At 38.9% G+C, this 15,864-nt stretch overlaps 4 protein-coding genes and 1 long non-coding RNA gene across 6 annotated transcripts in view; 1 reads left to right on the top strand and 4 right to left on the bottom strand.

The window, feature by feature from the left end:
* Positions 1-2,304: 2,304 nt before the first annotated feature.
* The window catches only part of LOC146472390 (adenosine receptor A2a-like), a 28,775-nt gene continuing 15,215 nt past the window's right edge, over positions 2,305-15,864 (bottom strand). The window contains exon 2 of the mRNA XM_085119792.1: positions 2,305-2,382. The gene's annotated coding sequence lies outside the window, so the exon portion shown is untranslated. The remainder of the gene's footprint in view (positions 2,383-15,864) is intronic.
* LOC146472395 (histamine H2 receptor-like) lies at positions 2,311-5,204 on the bottom strand. Its single transcript, XM_085119798.1, has 2 exons — positions 4,478-5,204; positions 2,311-2,821 (listed from the first exon to the last, which is right to left on the bottom strand). Exons 1-2 carry the CDS (start codon positions 5,202-5,204, stop codon positions 2,703-2,705), a joined length of 846 nt encoding a protein of 281 aa, XP_084975924.1. The 3' UTR covers positions 2,311-2,702.
* Positions 9,469-10,525, bottom strand: LOC146472394 (uncharacterized). Its single transcript, XR_014866639.1, has 3 exons — positions 10,237-10,525; positions 9,924-10,003; positions 9,469-9,562 (listed from the first exon to the last, which is right to left on the bottom strand). It is a non-coding gene; the product is annotated as an uncharacterized LOC146472394 (long non-coding RNA).
* On the top strand, positions 11,612-13,040 carry LOC146472393 (uncharacterized). Its single transcript, XM_085119840.1, has 2 exons — positions 11,612-11,987; positions 12,174-13,040. The coding sequence occupies exons 1-2, from the start codon at positions 11,712-11,714 to the stop codon at positions 12,396-12,398; spliced, it is 501 nt and encodes a 166-aa protein (XP_084975966.1). The 5' UTR covers positions 11,612-11,711; the 3' UTR covers positions 12,399-13,040.
* The window catches only part of LOC146472392 (uncharacterized), a 2,949-nt gene continuing 278 nt past the window's right edge, over positions 13,194-15,864 (bottom strand). Inside the window, exons 2-4 of one of the 2 annotated variants that reach the window (XM_085119842.1) lie at positions 15,340-15,538; positions 15,015-15,264; positions 13,194-13,967 (exon numbers count right to left, since the gene is read on the bottom strand). In XM_085119842.1, coding sequence (XP_084975968.1) covers positions 15,100-15,264; positions 15,340-15,531 — 357 coding nt within the window. In that variant the 5' untranslated portion in view covers positions 15,532-15,538 and the 3' untranslated portion in view covers positions 13,194-13,967; positions 15,015-15,099. Of the gene's footprint in view, positions 13,968-15,014; positions 15,265-15,339 lie in introns of both variants that reach the window. The other variant, XM_085119841.1, reaches the window with a different exon arrangement.

Genomic DNA, 15,864 nt, shown 5'->3' with positions numbered 1-15,864 from the left:
TTGCCTTTCTTCCAGACTTTATTTTCATTTTCCATACTTTTCTCAAGTCTGGAAGACTAGTGTTTGCAGATTTCCACATTTTTCCAATAATTTTAGATTGTGTACGAATCCCTGTCTCTCTTCTGCGGACTAGTTTACGAGGATTTCAGTTTTTGCGAACCTTTAATTATTCAGACTATTAGCAAACACAACACAAGCAAAGCTAAATAAATATTGTAGCCGGTTTTTGACCGAATTTGTTTTCGAAAACACCAAGCAATTTTACACAAAGACGACAGAAAATATGTAAATTGATAACGAGTTTACGTAGAGCGGGTATTAATTAGCGTATCTTCCCTAAATTCCACTTTACTCATGATTACTAATGGGATTGCCGAGCGCGCTAGTAAAAATAAAAGAGAATCCCACAAAACAACAAGAAAAGAAAACAAATAAATACTCAAACAAAACACACACGCTTTCAAAAACTCAGCATAATCGTCGCCCAAATCCTAAATCCCATAAGTTTCGAAACCCGACAAACGGCTCTGGGGTGCCAGCCTTGTCCCCAGTCCTCCTTGGCGCACGGCCGAACTTAAAGTCACCCGTTGAGCTAATCGGGGAGACGCGCTTCCGCGCTTGGTCCCAAGCCTCACATAGGCAGCTCGACTCGCTCGAAAAGGGTGAATAGGGTTGGGAAGAGGCTGACCTGGATGTTAGTATAACTGTATATGGTTTTAACTTGCTGTTGGCCGTCAAGACAGAACGAGGGATCAGTTGAATAAAGTTATCCTGGCAATGCTTTATTTGCTTTCATTAAGATATTCATATGAAAATGTGCTGTATATGAATTTACATTACCCTTCCATTTAATAAAGTCCCATCCCATCAGAAATCCCGTTTCATGGCTTCTGTGTAATCCTTTCTCTAACCCCTTTTTTTCTAGCCTCCCACCCACCATTTTTACCCGCTTTCCCACAGCTCCCTTTACAGATTTCTCTTAATTCAGCTTGGCAACAAGGCAGTAATGTCTTCACAGTTGCTCATCCTGTTTAAAATGCTGTTTCGTTTTAATTTAGGGAAGTGATTTCTGGAAAACATACTTGTTGATGGGCAAAAGGGGATTTAACAAACCGCTTCCACACGCCATGGCGGCAAACCTCGATCGAACCCTCCGTTGAGTTTGAGAATGTTTACAACGCCATCTAATCCTCATATTTTATTAACTAATTCTTGAATTCCCCGCACCCAAAAAACTGACAACCAGAAATGCGGTGCGGGATAAGCAGACAATTCTTAGCCCATTTATTGAACTAACCAACTAATCACAAGACAAAAACAACTGTTTACACTGTTTAGACACCAAAAAATTAAACAAACTCTATACGTTCGATGCGGCCAAAGTAAATTGAATAAACAAAACCACTTATAATGACTGTCAATCATCAGGAAAGCACAACTAAAAATCGTTACGAGGAAATGGATAACAGGATTCCAACCAAAAAATAAAAAAGAACAAAATTTAACTGTTCGCTTGTAAAAATCCACAATGAAACTTGTTTACTGTTCAGCGAATATATACTTGCTAGTTTACGTATCACACTTATTTCCCATAATCTCACGCCGGCACTTAAAACACACTGCCGACAAATGCACTCGTGCTTGGGAATTCAAGAAACCATTTATCTTTTGTTTCATTACGCTTCGCTACATTCAGGCAAAGATAAATGAACAATTTATTAATATGATATATATTTCTATTTACTAAAAAAAAAAACTAAAAAGCTCTTTAAACACCCCAAGTATTCATTTTGAGACGTCCTTACTTCTGAGTCAGTGTATATTATTCTAGGTCTGTACAGGTGGTTTCCAGATATTTTTGGTTTTACCTTTCAGTTTCAAAATTATAAAGTGTGACCATTCAAACGAAAGCTATTGAACAGCACTTTCTTGTGGTGCTGCTTATACTGTACAAGGCGGTTCTAACTTTTGAGCCTGTCGGTGAACTCGTAAAAGTGTGACCATATATTTAAATGAAAGCTAATGAACAGTACCTTCCTGTTGCTAAATTTGCATGTACAGGATCCCTGTAGTGTCTTTGAACATATAATTATATCTACATATAATTAATTCTGTATGTTTCTACAAACGTATGTAACTTACTATTAATATTTAATAACTGGCGCACACAACGGTTCATTTCCGTGAAATCTGTTGGAAGGCCTAAATCGCGTCAGAAATTCGAATTCAATTCTAAACACTAGTGCCTGCTTGCGTATAGTCTCCTAAAAGTTTAATAACATGGAAAAATTAATTCCTTTTAACTTGTCGAATGGATGAAAAATGTCGTTAAGAGAGCTAAATAAGGTCAGCTAGCAATTTTGGAAAAACCAACCCGAGCAGCTTGTAAAATTCGGGAGATCGGGTTCTGTTCCCTGAAATTTTCTACGACTGAGAAATTCAGCTAAAGTATTCGAATAGATCAAATTGTGTCAGCCCACAAAAATTAAATACTATCCGCCTTTTAAGGCATGACGAAGGTCTTCGAAAACAGAAAACGACATTTGAAGTATTTTACTTAAATATTCTCTTTGGGCGCCCATAAATAACACTTAGTATAGTTAGGACCAATTCTTACCATAAACGATGGATCGTCTAGTTTACCTTTAAGTCATAGTATAATGTTTAAATTTTCGTAGAAAACCTCAAACAATTCAATGTGTTCATTTGTGTCGCTTGAATGTTACAATATAGGTCACTTTTTTAAACTCGTTCTTTATGTCTCTCTTGAGAAGAGCATAAACTAAAGGGTTAACAGCGGAGTTTAAAACCAAAATAGGTAGTTTAAGGTGACTCGACCCAGTTATTTTTTGGTGGTACCACCTTACTTTGAAGCTCTCTGGTATCCCCACCTTTACTTTTATCGTAAGTCTAACACATAGAATGTATAACATATAGATCAATCTACAATATAGCAAAAAAAGTTTGGCGATCGGAGTAAATGTCACGTGGTTATAGTGCCACGCCCCTTTGAGGTCTGAGTCGAAATTCTGCTGTTGCCGGCTTTTTTTCGTGAGAATCTCTCGGCTACACATAGTGCGCATTAGTGCCTTGCGCTGAACAAAGTTTCAACAAAATCACAAAGACCCAATTCGAGAAATTTAGCGCTTTCCAAATTTAGGTCATAATTTATGTAAAAATGATAAGCAAACTTTAAACGATTATATCTAATAAACTATGAGATTTATTCCTTTAGTTTGGGGATCTTTATAACAGGTGGACCCTTGCATGTCAGCAGAAAGCTTTAGGACCTTGTAAATGCGCGCGATTTCGAGCAATGCAAACATATAGAAATTATAGTTTTAGCTATTTGTTGACGCTTGTCAACGTTTCAGAGTCCTCCTCACAAAAAAAGCATTTTCTTAAAAATTCGTAGTTTTTTTTCCTTCAAATTTTTTCAGGGCTACAATTGATTAACTAACTACCCGGATTCCGAATTTCATGGTCATTGAAAAACTGTGACATTATCTTGTATAAGCCCAAACTTGAGTAAACATTGAAGATTTTTAGCGTTTTGGCTGAGATTGTGCTTTGGGAGTTTTCTATTGTTTCGAGTCTGTCATGATACAGCATTCATGTGCAGCACGCGTGCAATGACCACGCTTGCCTGACTTCCGAATGCACTCATTGGACATTGAATGCGTGCTTAACAAGAATGCTGTATCATGACAGACTAGAAACAATAGAAAACTCCCAAAGCACAATCTCAGCCAAAATGCTAAAAATCTTCAATGTTTACTCAAGTTTGGGCTTATAAAAGATAATGTCACAGTTTTTCAATGACCATGGAATTCAGAATCCGGGTAGTTAGTCAATCAATTGTGGCCCTGAAAAAAATTGAAGGAAAAAAAACTACGAATTTTTAAGAAAATGCTTTTTTTGTGAGAAGGACTCTGAAACGCTGACAAGCGTCAACAATTAGCTAAAACTATAATTTCTATATGTTTGCATTGCTCGAAATCGCGCGCATTTACAAGGTCCTAAAGCTTTTTGCTGATTTGCAAGGACCCATCTGCTATAAAGATCCCCAAAATAAAGGAACAAATCTTATAGTTTATTAGATATAATCGTGTAAAGTTTGCTTACCATTTTTACATAAATTATGACCTAAATTTGGAAAGCGCTAAATTTCTCGAATTGGGTCTTTGCGATTTTGTTGAAACTTTGTTCAGCGCAAGGCACTAATGCGCACTATGTGTAGCCGAGAGATTCGCACGAAAAAAAGCCGGCAACAGCAGAATTTCGACTCAGACCTGAAAGGGGCGTGGCACTATGACCACGTGACATTTACTCCGATCGCCGAAATTTTTTTGCTTTATTGTAGATTGATCTATATGTTATCCATTCTGTGTGTTAAACTTACGATAAAAGCAAAGGTGGGGATACCAGAGAGCTTCAAAGTAGGGTGGTACCGCCAAAAAATAACTGGGTCGAGTCACCTTAAATTCAACATCTTCACACTTTTTGGAATAGACGACACCTAAGATGGTACAACGTATGTAAATACCGTAACATAGAAGAAAAAGACAGACAACGATTCCCATTATTTTAACTGTAGCCTTCTCGTGAGTTTTAAACGGGACGCGGTGGTTAAAACGTAACTCTTTAGCCAACATGCGTGCCGCCCGATCATGCTTCAGCACAACAAGTACCATGGATCCGACGCAGAATATTAACATAATACATGACGAGAACTCAAAGAGTATTATGACCAGCCAAATGAAAATAGTCTTAAGTACACGCTTTGAAGAAATACGTGAAGATAAAGGCAAAATGTCAACAACAACTGGGATTGCCCAAGAAAAGAAAATCATCTGCTTAACGCGTCGGCTTGTCATGAAGGTCAAGTATTTTAAAGGCTTCACGACGGCGATGTAGCGGTCCAGTACTAGACTGCATAAGTTCATCACGGAAGCGTAACTGAACAGCCACCTTACCAGGTTCAGCCAAGAAAACCCATTCAATTTGCAGCTACTACCGCAGAAGAACAGGAAAGGAATAACGCTCAATCCAACACAGAAATCTGCCACGGCAAGTGAAACGACGAAGGCGTTGGTTTTGGTGCGGAGCTGTCGTCTGCTGCCGACAAGGAAAATAATAAATCCATTTCCAGCGATTGCTAGAATGGAAAGAAACCATCCTACAATCCAAAACCAGGTGTCCATTTCCTCAGTTAAGTCTCTTTATTTGCTCCCGCAAATGAAACATGGTGTGAAAACCTCGTGATCTTCTGTGGGCTTAACTTCCTTGCTCTCTCACTGTAAATTTAACTCATACACACAGCGGAATATTTTAAATGCACATTCAGCTGTTCGCAACTTTAATTGTTTCTTAACGTTTACAAATTAGAAAGGGAAGAGCTAGTTTTGCCTCCCTTTTTGATTATGAAGATATTAAAAATACGTTAAGAACAAATTATTATCGATGACAGTCGTCCCTTGATCACTTACCGACTGACATTTTGACTCCTTTTTAATTTAGTCCTCCAACCCCTCCACCAATAAAAGAACCATCGTCCACCTTGGTTTCTCTGTGTGTTGCTTTCTCTCTCTTTAATTACCAAATTAAAGGTGGAATGAGTTACGAAACTAAGCAAGTAAACTAAGGCGACGAATTTGTTTAAACTGTGCGTGAGAAATGCCCAAGGTTTCCCAACCAACAGGGGCACATAAGCAACTTCTCAATTTCAAAAATTTGAAACGCCGCCGTAAAAGGGATATTTGTGTAAGTTAGCCCAGTTTGATCCTGATCTGGTCGAATTCTTAAAGTAAATTTTTCAGTCACTGAAACGTTTAGGGAACAGAATCCGTTACCGCGAATTTACGAGCTGCTGTTGGCTATCTGAAAATCCCAGCTAACTTTATTTGGCACTGCAAACGACCTTTTCAGTCTCTCCTTCCAAAACGAAAGACTGAAGTGGCATGTTACCAAAGATATTAAACTGTAGTTTTTTTTTATTACAGTTAGATGTTAATTTATGTGTATTTATTTTTGGATCAACCTAAACCAGATGTTCAACGGATGGGAAAGACTGGTAACGGAAGGAGATACGTGGGGGAGGGGAGGGTGCATTCACATCCCTAAATTTGTGTTATGTATGTGTGTGGTTGGAACAAAAGTTTGTAGGCAAAATTCAATACTCTTTTCAAACCATCATTTTCTTCTTCCAGAATTAACAATTATTCACCGAAGTGGAGGTGAATAGTTATGGATTTTTACCGAGCTGCGAAGCGGCGAGGTAAATATCCATTACTTTCACCGACACTTAGGTGAATAATTGTTTTAGTATATTCCACACAAGCTGAATAACTAACGGGCCAAAAAAATATTTTATTTCTGACAATATACCGACAAATGGTATGAAATCTTAAAATCTCGCGCTCCACGCGGTAAGCGTTTTTTTTTATTGTAGAAAGTTCCGTCTCGCTTTCTTGCAGACAAATAAAACTTTTGGACACTTGTTTAGTTCCTACAGTGACATTTCTTCAATTTTTCTGTGAAATTCGTCTTGTTGTTGAAACCATGCTGAAAAATACTAGATGTGTCATTGTTTTCATTGTAATTTTAGTGCTCCGCAGTTTTCGTAAACAAAGGATTGTATTTTCTTTTTTCGCCTTGGAATATTTAATGCCGCCAAACCAAACTTTGTTGCCATTTTTGTATTTTCTTTAACAGCCGTCTCATTTGTCGAAATAATTTTCTCTTAAGTAACCGTGGCGAAACGGGAAGCCATCTCGTTTCTCTTCGGCTGCTCGGAGGTGAATAGTACTTGGCTAATCACTTCCGAGCTAGCCAATCAGCGCGCACGAAAAGCACTATTCACTTGTGTGGTATACAGCTATTTCAATTAACGTTGTTGGATTAAAATCAAGCTAAAAGACAAGACTGCAATGTTTTGTGGAATTATTTTTTATGAATAATTTCATCAAAATCATCCCTGCACGTGCAGGTCATTGTACTGCTAATTACAACCTATTGTTTTCTCCAGGCATGACTGATTTTGATGAATTTATTCATAAAAATCCCACGTAAACTTTCGGTCTTCTCTTTTAGCTTCATGCTTTGAACCGACAACGTTAGTTGAAATGACTGTATACTACTCCGTAAAAACTAAAATCTTAAACTAAGATTTTACCTTACGTTTCTCGTCTTATGCAAGACCACCACCACATTAAATTGAGACGGTGATCATCTTATTTTAACACAGGAGATCTCAAATGAAGACTATCGAAGTCTCAGTTAGTATATAAGATAAAAGATCGTCTTAAATATTGTCTTTAAATCTTCTTCATTTGAGAAGCGCTTATCTTAATCAACATTGAGGCATCTTACTTTAAGAAAGACCAGTCTTAATTATATTAATTTGAGTCGATGGGGTCCTTATTTTAAGACGTTTTTTGGTCTTGTGGAAATTTTAAGACGCCTAAGCAGGCTATAAGATACTGTCATCCTACGTAAGATGCAATACGCCTTAAACTGGCGACACACCTGGCATTTTATACGACGATCGCAGCGAATATGATCGCCAGCGAAAATCGCAAGTGATTTTCGCCACCGATTGATGCGGACACACCTGGCAATTTTCTTTCGCCGATCGCGGCGTTGTTCATGTGATAAACCCGCCCAACCTGACTGATTGACTTTACTGGCAATTCGCAGCGATGAGCGTAAAAAAATCGCGGGAACGGGCACATTTGGCGAATTTAATCGCCGATATCTGACATGCAGATATCGGCGATTTAATACGCCGATCTCTACTCTCACCATTTTAGTTCTCGGTAAAAAAAAAATAAATAAATAAAAAAAGGCTAACTTGGAAGAAATAGAAAATTCCAACACAAAAGGATCCAAATTTTGGAAAGCCCTTCCTGATTGGTTCATTAAAAAAATGTAGACCTCATAGGGAACAGGACTTCTCTTCTGATTGGTTGATTTTGATCCAAACTCTACAGACACGGAGTCTGGGCTGGAGTCTGGAGCTTTGATCCATCGCAAACTCTCACTTTGTTCAGACTTAAAACAAGCCGTTAATATTTTTCAAGCAGCGGAGAGTGGAGAATTTACAAGAATTTCGAGACAACAACTTCAATATTCAAATGAGAAGACATCTGGACATCAAATACGGTCTAAAGCCTCGGCTAAACGTTGTAACTATACACGAACTTTAACAGCATGCACTGCACACTCAGCGGAATGAAAATGGAATGAAGAAATTACTGTCGCTTTCTAAACCGCCTGTTTTTTGAAAACCAAGATGAGTCATGCAATTCTGCTGCGTCACCGATCAAAGGAATGAGTGTAGTGACAATTCAGACAATCTACAATGCAAAGTTTGTAATTTACGGGACTTTTAAGACCAACAAAACAGTATTTAAAATGCCGCGGCCCGACCTCTGTTTTCCTGCGAATTTACGGTAAGCGGATTTGTATAAGTTGTGTCATTTCAGATTTGGTTTTAATAAAGTACTATGGATTGAAATTTGTTGTGTTTTCATCGCTGCATGTATCATGTTCAAGCTTAACAGTATTAAACGCTCCCTGTTTTTGAATGTAGGCTTAATAATGACCGTTGCAGTTGGATTGAAGATTTCTTCCTTGCTTCGAAACTTAAATTGAGATTCTAAAGCATCTAGAATAAGATTGTTCAAATCTTGAGTTAAGATGAAAATATGACTTACCACAGCACTTTGAATCTAAGAAAAAATCATCTTAATCTAAGACGCCATCATCGTATAAATAAGAAGAAAGTCGTCTTATCCTAAGATGAATCGTCTTCAAATGAGATTTACGCGCTGTCTTACCACAGCACGAGAACTAAGTGTAAAAAACGTCTTAAAGTAAGATTTTAGTTTTTACGGAGTAATAAAGGTTAATAGTCAAAACACATACCAGACGGTAACGTAATGGGGTAGGGTAGAGCAAGTTCTGACGATTGAACATTTTGACAAAGACAAAATTAAAATAAAACTCGACTAGCAGACAAAGTGAGACAAAATTTCACTCGGCTTAACAGTAAAGCACTGTTACCAGTCCGGCACAGTTATCAAATTTGATAACCGGGACCAAAACAAACTATTAGCCGATCAAACCGCAACTTACAGTTCACGTGACATGTTATCATAGCAACCATCTTCTTTCAATATGATGGCCATTTCAATACGAAAACACTTTGATGGGGCTCTAATTCAACATTCGATTTCGGTCGCACAGTGAATTGTGCACAAGGAAAGGTTTAGAATAGGAATTTTGGCCTGACATCAGGAAAATACGGTACAATCTTTGTCCATAATTAATTGACAAAGCTCATTTTGATATCTATCGAAAGCCTCATAGCGTCGTGGTGGACCGAGGAAACCTCGAGCGGTTTTGGCTGAAGCACAGAATTCCTGAGCGATAGCCGATCAAAAAGAAACACCAATCCCAAGAAAATAACTTCCATCAAAGATGCTTGTTTATTGCATAAACATTAACATGATTTGAACTTCTTGTTGCCTTGCTCCTCTCCTTCTTGTCCTTCGTCAATCTGTATGAATGAAGAAATGTTGCGTTATAACTAACTTTAAAAATGGGACTTCAAATAAATTTTGTTTCTTTCTTGTACCAGGGATTTCGAAAGTGCAGGAGGCGATGATTCGATTGAGCAGCGACGTGTGTAGAGTCGCTTCGATCTGTCCTAGATAATTGAAGCGACGTACTGCAATAGAAGTGCAACGGACAAGTCCCGTTTAAATTGTTCTTGAAAGGGCGTATTGAGGTTGTTTGCTGTGGCCCAAAGCTCGAACTGTTATGAGTCTGGCATTACACGGGATTAAAACACCAAGCATAAATTTGTAAAGGATAATTACATTTTGGGAAAATCGTAAAATCGTACTGTGAAGGCATACCTCAACATCCGGCATGTCACCTTCATCACCGAGCTCTGAAATCACTCTCTGTGGTTACTGTCGGCTGGCTAGTTATTAATCTAACGACGAGAACAGAAATAAAAATATTACAGTCATGTAAATGTAAGCTTAAATGTACTACCTAGAAAAATACGAATTATTTCCGTTCGTATCCGATCATATTAGTAACGATACTGAACAAGACAAAGACATGTAATTGCCAAGGAGGCATTTCCGGAACAAAGGGTTCGATAGTTTTCGACTGAGTTGTTTATCAAAATCGCTCCTGGATAACTTAATTTTGAAATCCTACCCTTCATCACTAGACTTTCCCGCAGTCCATGAGCTCCTTTTTATCTCTATTAAGAAAGTATTGTTCTCGGCCTATTTGCTTGCCAGCAACATCTCTTAGCCTGATCTCTCAAGGTACACGCTTTCTTGGCACTCTTGGACATCTAGACAATGTTCGACAATTCCTCCGGTATTTCTTCCACCGAGGGCAACTCGCATTGTAAGTTAAAAAGGACCCCTGTTTCCAAAGGTTAAGTAGCTATTTTTCTCTCGGTGGAAATCCATAATGCTGCCTTCATTTCTAGTCATCCTAGAAGCAAGAGTAATCATAGGGGGCCCACACAATGTGTCTGTGTAGCCGATTGTTATTTCCTCGCGAAGCGAGGGCCGAAGGCCCGAGCGTAGCGAGGTTAATAAATTTGTCGGGCCGAAGGCCCGCCGAAGGCCGCGCTCGGGAGCTAAGCCGTGAAAATTCGAGCCGAACATATATTTATATATATGTATGTATGTATGTTTATATATTTCCGTGAAGGTGTCCGCATATTGCCTAGCAACGGTGAAAAACAAAGTATGAATGACGTCAGGTTGTCTGGCGTCGTCTGCAGCAAAATTTGCATACATCGGGAAAGTTTGCGTGTCGGATAAAATTTAATCAATATTCCCTGGATACAGATCAATCTCTCCAGAATCTTTTCCCTTTCTTCCAGAAATCTTTTTTGTGAAAGATTGCATTGAAGAAATTACACGTTTTGTGGCCGCGGTAAAATAATTTTCCGTGGGAAATAAATTCATCGAACACGACAGCATTGCACGCCCGTTGTACATTTCATCTCGTCAGAAATAGATTTTTAACCGCAAACCGCAAACTAGCCTGTGGAACTACGAAAAGACCATGCTCATCAAAATAGTTGCTATGTTCAGAAACCTTTTAATCTCCTCATTCGATGCTACAATACGAGTAAAGAGGGCTTTCCACCCAGCCCCAGCTTCGCGAGGTTTTGCGAGTCACGTATTTCTAGTTATATAGTAAATGCACTCGATTTACCGTTTGCTTCACCTATAGCGATATATCGCTAACTATGTATACAAATCAATGATAAATAAACGTTGAATTACCTTATCTGTGGTATATAGTCGTCCTTTTACCTCAAAAGCGGTTTTTGAGCGATTTTGAAGGAGTTTGAGTTCGCCGTTGACTGTTCCATATGCAGGGCCTTGAAGTTTATTGTGCTATCGATGTTCATACCTGGAATTCTGGGTATGGAACGTGAAGTTACCGAAACAATTGAACGCTCTCCGAAAACTCACCGAGCTCTGTGCTGGCGCCATGTTGTGACGTCCCGCGGTTATCAAATTTGATAACTGTGCCGGACTGGTTGAGCTCAGGAGGAGAACGACAGGTATCCCACAATCCTTTGCGTTTACAACTATATTAGCAAAATTTCATGTGACGTCATCAGTCTCTCTAGGGTACGATAGAGCGAGTTTCTGTCACAAATGGCGGCTTCATTGGAAACGTGCTTCGTTGCAAAATGCTCTGCTTGGCGGATAACAAGGCTGATCTGCATACACTGCGTGTCAAAAGAAGTTTTTGGTGTTCACCTGAAAGGCTTCTCCTGTGCTGTACTTTGTTGCAAGGAAATTCACTGGAGTTACGTCGAGAGCATGTCGAAACGAAGCCCGAAATTCATCGAAGATCGGCCTGTCGATGAGCTGTTCGACAGTTTATGGAGTCCTTTCCTCATTCGAATCAATTGCAGTTGCGACATTACCGTAAGTTTATCATTTTTATTTACTTAAAACGATTCGAATTCATCTGTAAATCCCGAGATGAATGAAAATTTGTGTATACGTGTCGGCTTTTGTTCTCTTGGTTTTACAGATGTGTAAATGAATATAGGCTATTTTGATGTGGATGAAACAGTGCATTGAAAAGCGCTTTCTCTGATTTTTCTACAGTTTGTAAATCCTGAGGACAAAACTCAAGAATCAACTGGAGCTTTGATTTGGGATTTTGAAATTTTGCGTCGAAATTGTTCTTCGGCTGTGGTGCAGGCTTCGGCCATTCAGGGATCCAGTATGATCGATGTATTTTGTCATCCTGTTGACCTCGCTCAAGCAGAATGCAACTGCTTCAATTTCAAGCAGTTCCCGTACGGGTGGAATTCGAACCAAATAATATAAAAGACAAAAATACCATCAAATTTGACGTCTATTTTGATGATGACTGGCACATAATAGGCTACTGTGGTGTAAACAAAATTCCCAAGCTAAGGAAAGCAATGAAGGGGAAGGAAATTAAAAGTTTGTCGTTGTTATATATAAAGAGGGAATGGATTCCCTAGCAAAGTAAATTTAGTTTTTATGCATCTGTCAGTGTTGTAAAAAGGGGGCAATGGGAAAGGGACAGCCCTCAAAATCATTATAACAGCAACTTGGATTAATAGTCAGATAAGGGATCAACCAGATATTGGAAAAATTGGTATGAAAACAAGGATTAAAAGTCAGTTCCCTAAATCTCATCCCCAAATTTATGGTTTTTTCCTCTAATGTACAAATTATGTACAATAAATGCACAGTTGAACGACTTGAACCTCCTGCCTACAGACCCCATGAGGGCCACATATCAGTGTCTGTTTACTTGAGGCATCCCCTTGTGGAGGTTTGATTTAATAATGTAGTGTTTGTGTGGAACCTCGAGTGGTCGCTTAAAAGGGCCATACTCCTACAGAAGGCATGCATAAGAGGAGGTTTGACCGAATACCCTGTCTGAATACTGATGCAGTCAAATCTGCACTAACAGACCTCCTCTTGGCAGCCGCCTCTCCTAAGTCACATGTAGGCACATAAGCTCCCATAAGTAGACACCTCTCATAAGAGGCACTCAGCTGTGGTTGCAGTCACACATGAAGAATTCTAAAAAAATGTTTAGGAAGTATGGGACCCTTTATTTACTTTGATCAAGACTGAGACTCTAGACAATTTTTGAATGTTTATTTTTATTTTTAACATTGGATTCCCACATCAGCACTGTAGATTGCACTATGCTTGGCTGTAATAATCTCCAGGTTATAACAGCTGTCAGTACTATCTGGAGAAAATTACAGTCATGTATGAATATACCACATATGCCATTAAACATGTAACATTAGGAACATTTATGTTCACAGGGTATATTAAATAATATACTACATGACTTTCTGATGTGCCATTACGCTTTCAATAATTTTCCTTATTTCAATACCATGAAAGGACAATAAATATTGTTTTAATCTAACAATTTGTTTTTGTTTATTTTACTTTACATTTACATATTTTGATGTCCTAAACTGTGTTTTTCCTAGTCCCTTCTCAATCTAATTTTTCTGAATTATTGGTTCTATGCACAAAGTGAGGAGCCAAATCATGGCCTGATTACATGAGCGGCACTATGTATTAGCAATGTCAGCTATGTCTGTGATGTCTGAGAGGCAGATCAGTTTCTTGATAAATTGTGGCAAATTAGAGACACCTCCTGCCAGACCCTGGAATATGGCATCTTTCAAATCTGATGGCACATTTAAACAAGGAATCTCATTTGGAGGTACTGCTGCAGGTGTCTGCTGGTCTGGAGTGCTCCTGTTAGCCTTCCTTGGTTGTGGCGCCAAGGTCAGCTCCTCCAAACAGCCCCTGAGTGTGAGGTTGTAGGCTTCCTCTGCTGCCTCCAAGGTTTCAAACTTTCTTTTAAAATAGGTACATACTCTGCCTCTGACCCTGGTGTATGAGAAAGAAATAACCAGAGTATATTTATCCATCTGCCATATCTTGACACAATACAAAAATGTTGTCAAGGTTTGACATTTGGCTTCAAATATAATTTGATAAGCCAGTTTTGCTCAGGGGTGAATAGAAAAGAACACTAATTTTGGAGATTGAATAGCTGATCGGAGTGTGCATAAGGCACCATTTCAGGGTCTCCGAAAGCAAAAAAAAATACTCAGCTAGATTGAGATTCCTTAAGTCGGTTCATTAGTTTAGTGGAAGGGGAAAATTAAAGTTTTAGAGTGAGGTGGTACCCAAAATTTATCATCAAAAATGGCAAGTTCAATTTTGATGAACGTATCAATCTTTACTCATCTTTATGCGTAAAGTGTAAGCCAATTGAAAAGGAACAATAATACTCATTTGGAAAATGATTGCAGCTGAAACTATTATCTTTATCATGCATCAATCAATTCCAGCTGTGCCCATTCCCCCCCCCCCCCGGGCAATAGTGGGGCATTTTACCACACTGTCCATCCCGGGAGTCGGGCATTAGCCTTCCACCCAATTACCCCAGGGCATTTGACCATCTCACTTTTTTTCACCCTACAGCATTGTCGCTTCCTTAATGACAAATGCATCGGCAAATACAGTAAGTTTCTTATTGAATACGTCTAGATAGGACATAAAATGGGACGCTAGAGCTGAACGACCTATTTTTGCACTAACTACGGGAAACAAGACCCATCTAGGACTTAATTTGGCCTGAATTAGCTTAGATGGTACTGAAAGTAATACGAGAAACAAAGAAAATGAAACATTTTTGACATGTTTGAGCTACCACCCCGGGGCATTTGAACAACTATTTTGTCCCGGCGGTGGGGCATTTGCCAGTTTATTTTCAAAAAATCGTAACTCCCGGGGGTCGGCCCGGGGGTGGGGGGGGGGGGGCGGGGGGGGATGGGCACTGTTGAGATTGACTGATGCATTACTAATACAATGGTAGTTTGTACAGCTTTTACACACTGAATATTTTGAAAATGTGAATTAGGAACATACTTGTGAGAAGAACATTCGCTGGTGTACTTGTCTTGATATGGGAAGCTGCATCTGCCCAAAAATCACTTAAGTCTCTAAAAGAAGGTCATTCTGTGACTATCTCTCCATACTTTAGGTCTGTTCTCCCAATTCCAATAAACTCCACAAGAGCCCTCTCTTCTTCATATGTCCTCTTGTGCCTTTTCACCGGTAACTTCCGTAAGGGGCTCACAATGGAACATTTTGCCTTTGTAAGAATATGTTTGGCCACCTATGGAAAATATTCATTGCTTTCAATGAAACGGGACAGTGGTATAAACAACATAACTTTTAATTTGTCACTCACCTTTCGGTTTAGGCTTTTGGATGAATGCTTATCTGATGTCACTGGTGATGCACACTTGCTTGAAAATAATGTTTTACGTGTGGCCGACGACGATGTATTACGAACTCGCTTTTTCTCAGGCTTTGATGGTGTCGTACCCGAGGGAACATGAGTGCGTTTGGCACTCAAATCTTTGTCTGGCGAATTTTCCATGATAAATCTAAAAAATAACACACAAAAGTTTCTTATTATGAGTTCTGTGAAACAAACTAAAACGATAACTTCACTCATAGTTCGCTAAAAAAGCGCAATGAAGAAACAAAAACACATTGGAAGTTCAATCTACATTAAACGCAGAATCGCCATGTTTGTTATTAGTCTTATTATGTGAGATCGGAAATCGGCGGTTTGGACCATTTTCGAAGGTTCAGAAATGCGAAAATCGTGGGTCACTAAGGGTCACTATGGGTCAAATAAGTCCAACTAACTTTGATGTTTTGAAATTTTCATAGTATGTATAAATCAATCAAGCAGAAAGAGAATTGT

The sequence above is a fragment of the Pavona decussata genome, unplaced genomic scaffold (assembly GCF_977016875.1).
Source record: "Pavona decussata unplaced genomic scaffold, jaPavDecu1.1 SCAFFOLD_100, whole genome shotgun sequence".
Taxonomy (NCBI): Eukaryota; Metazoa; Cnidaria; class Anthozoa; order Scleractinia; family Agariciidae; genus Pavona; species Pavona decussata.
The sequence above is the reverse complement of the archived record's forward strand: the minus strand, read 5'-3'. Positions and strand labels throughout refer to the sequence as shown.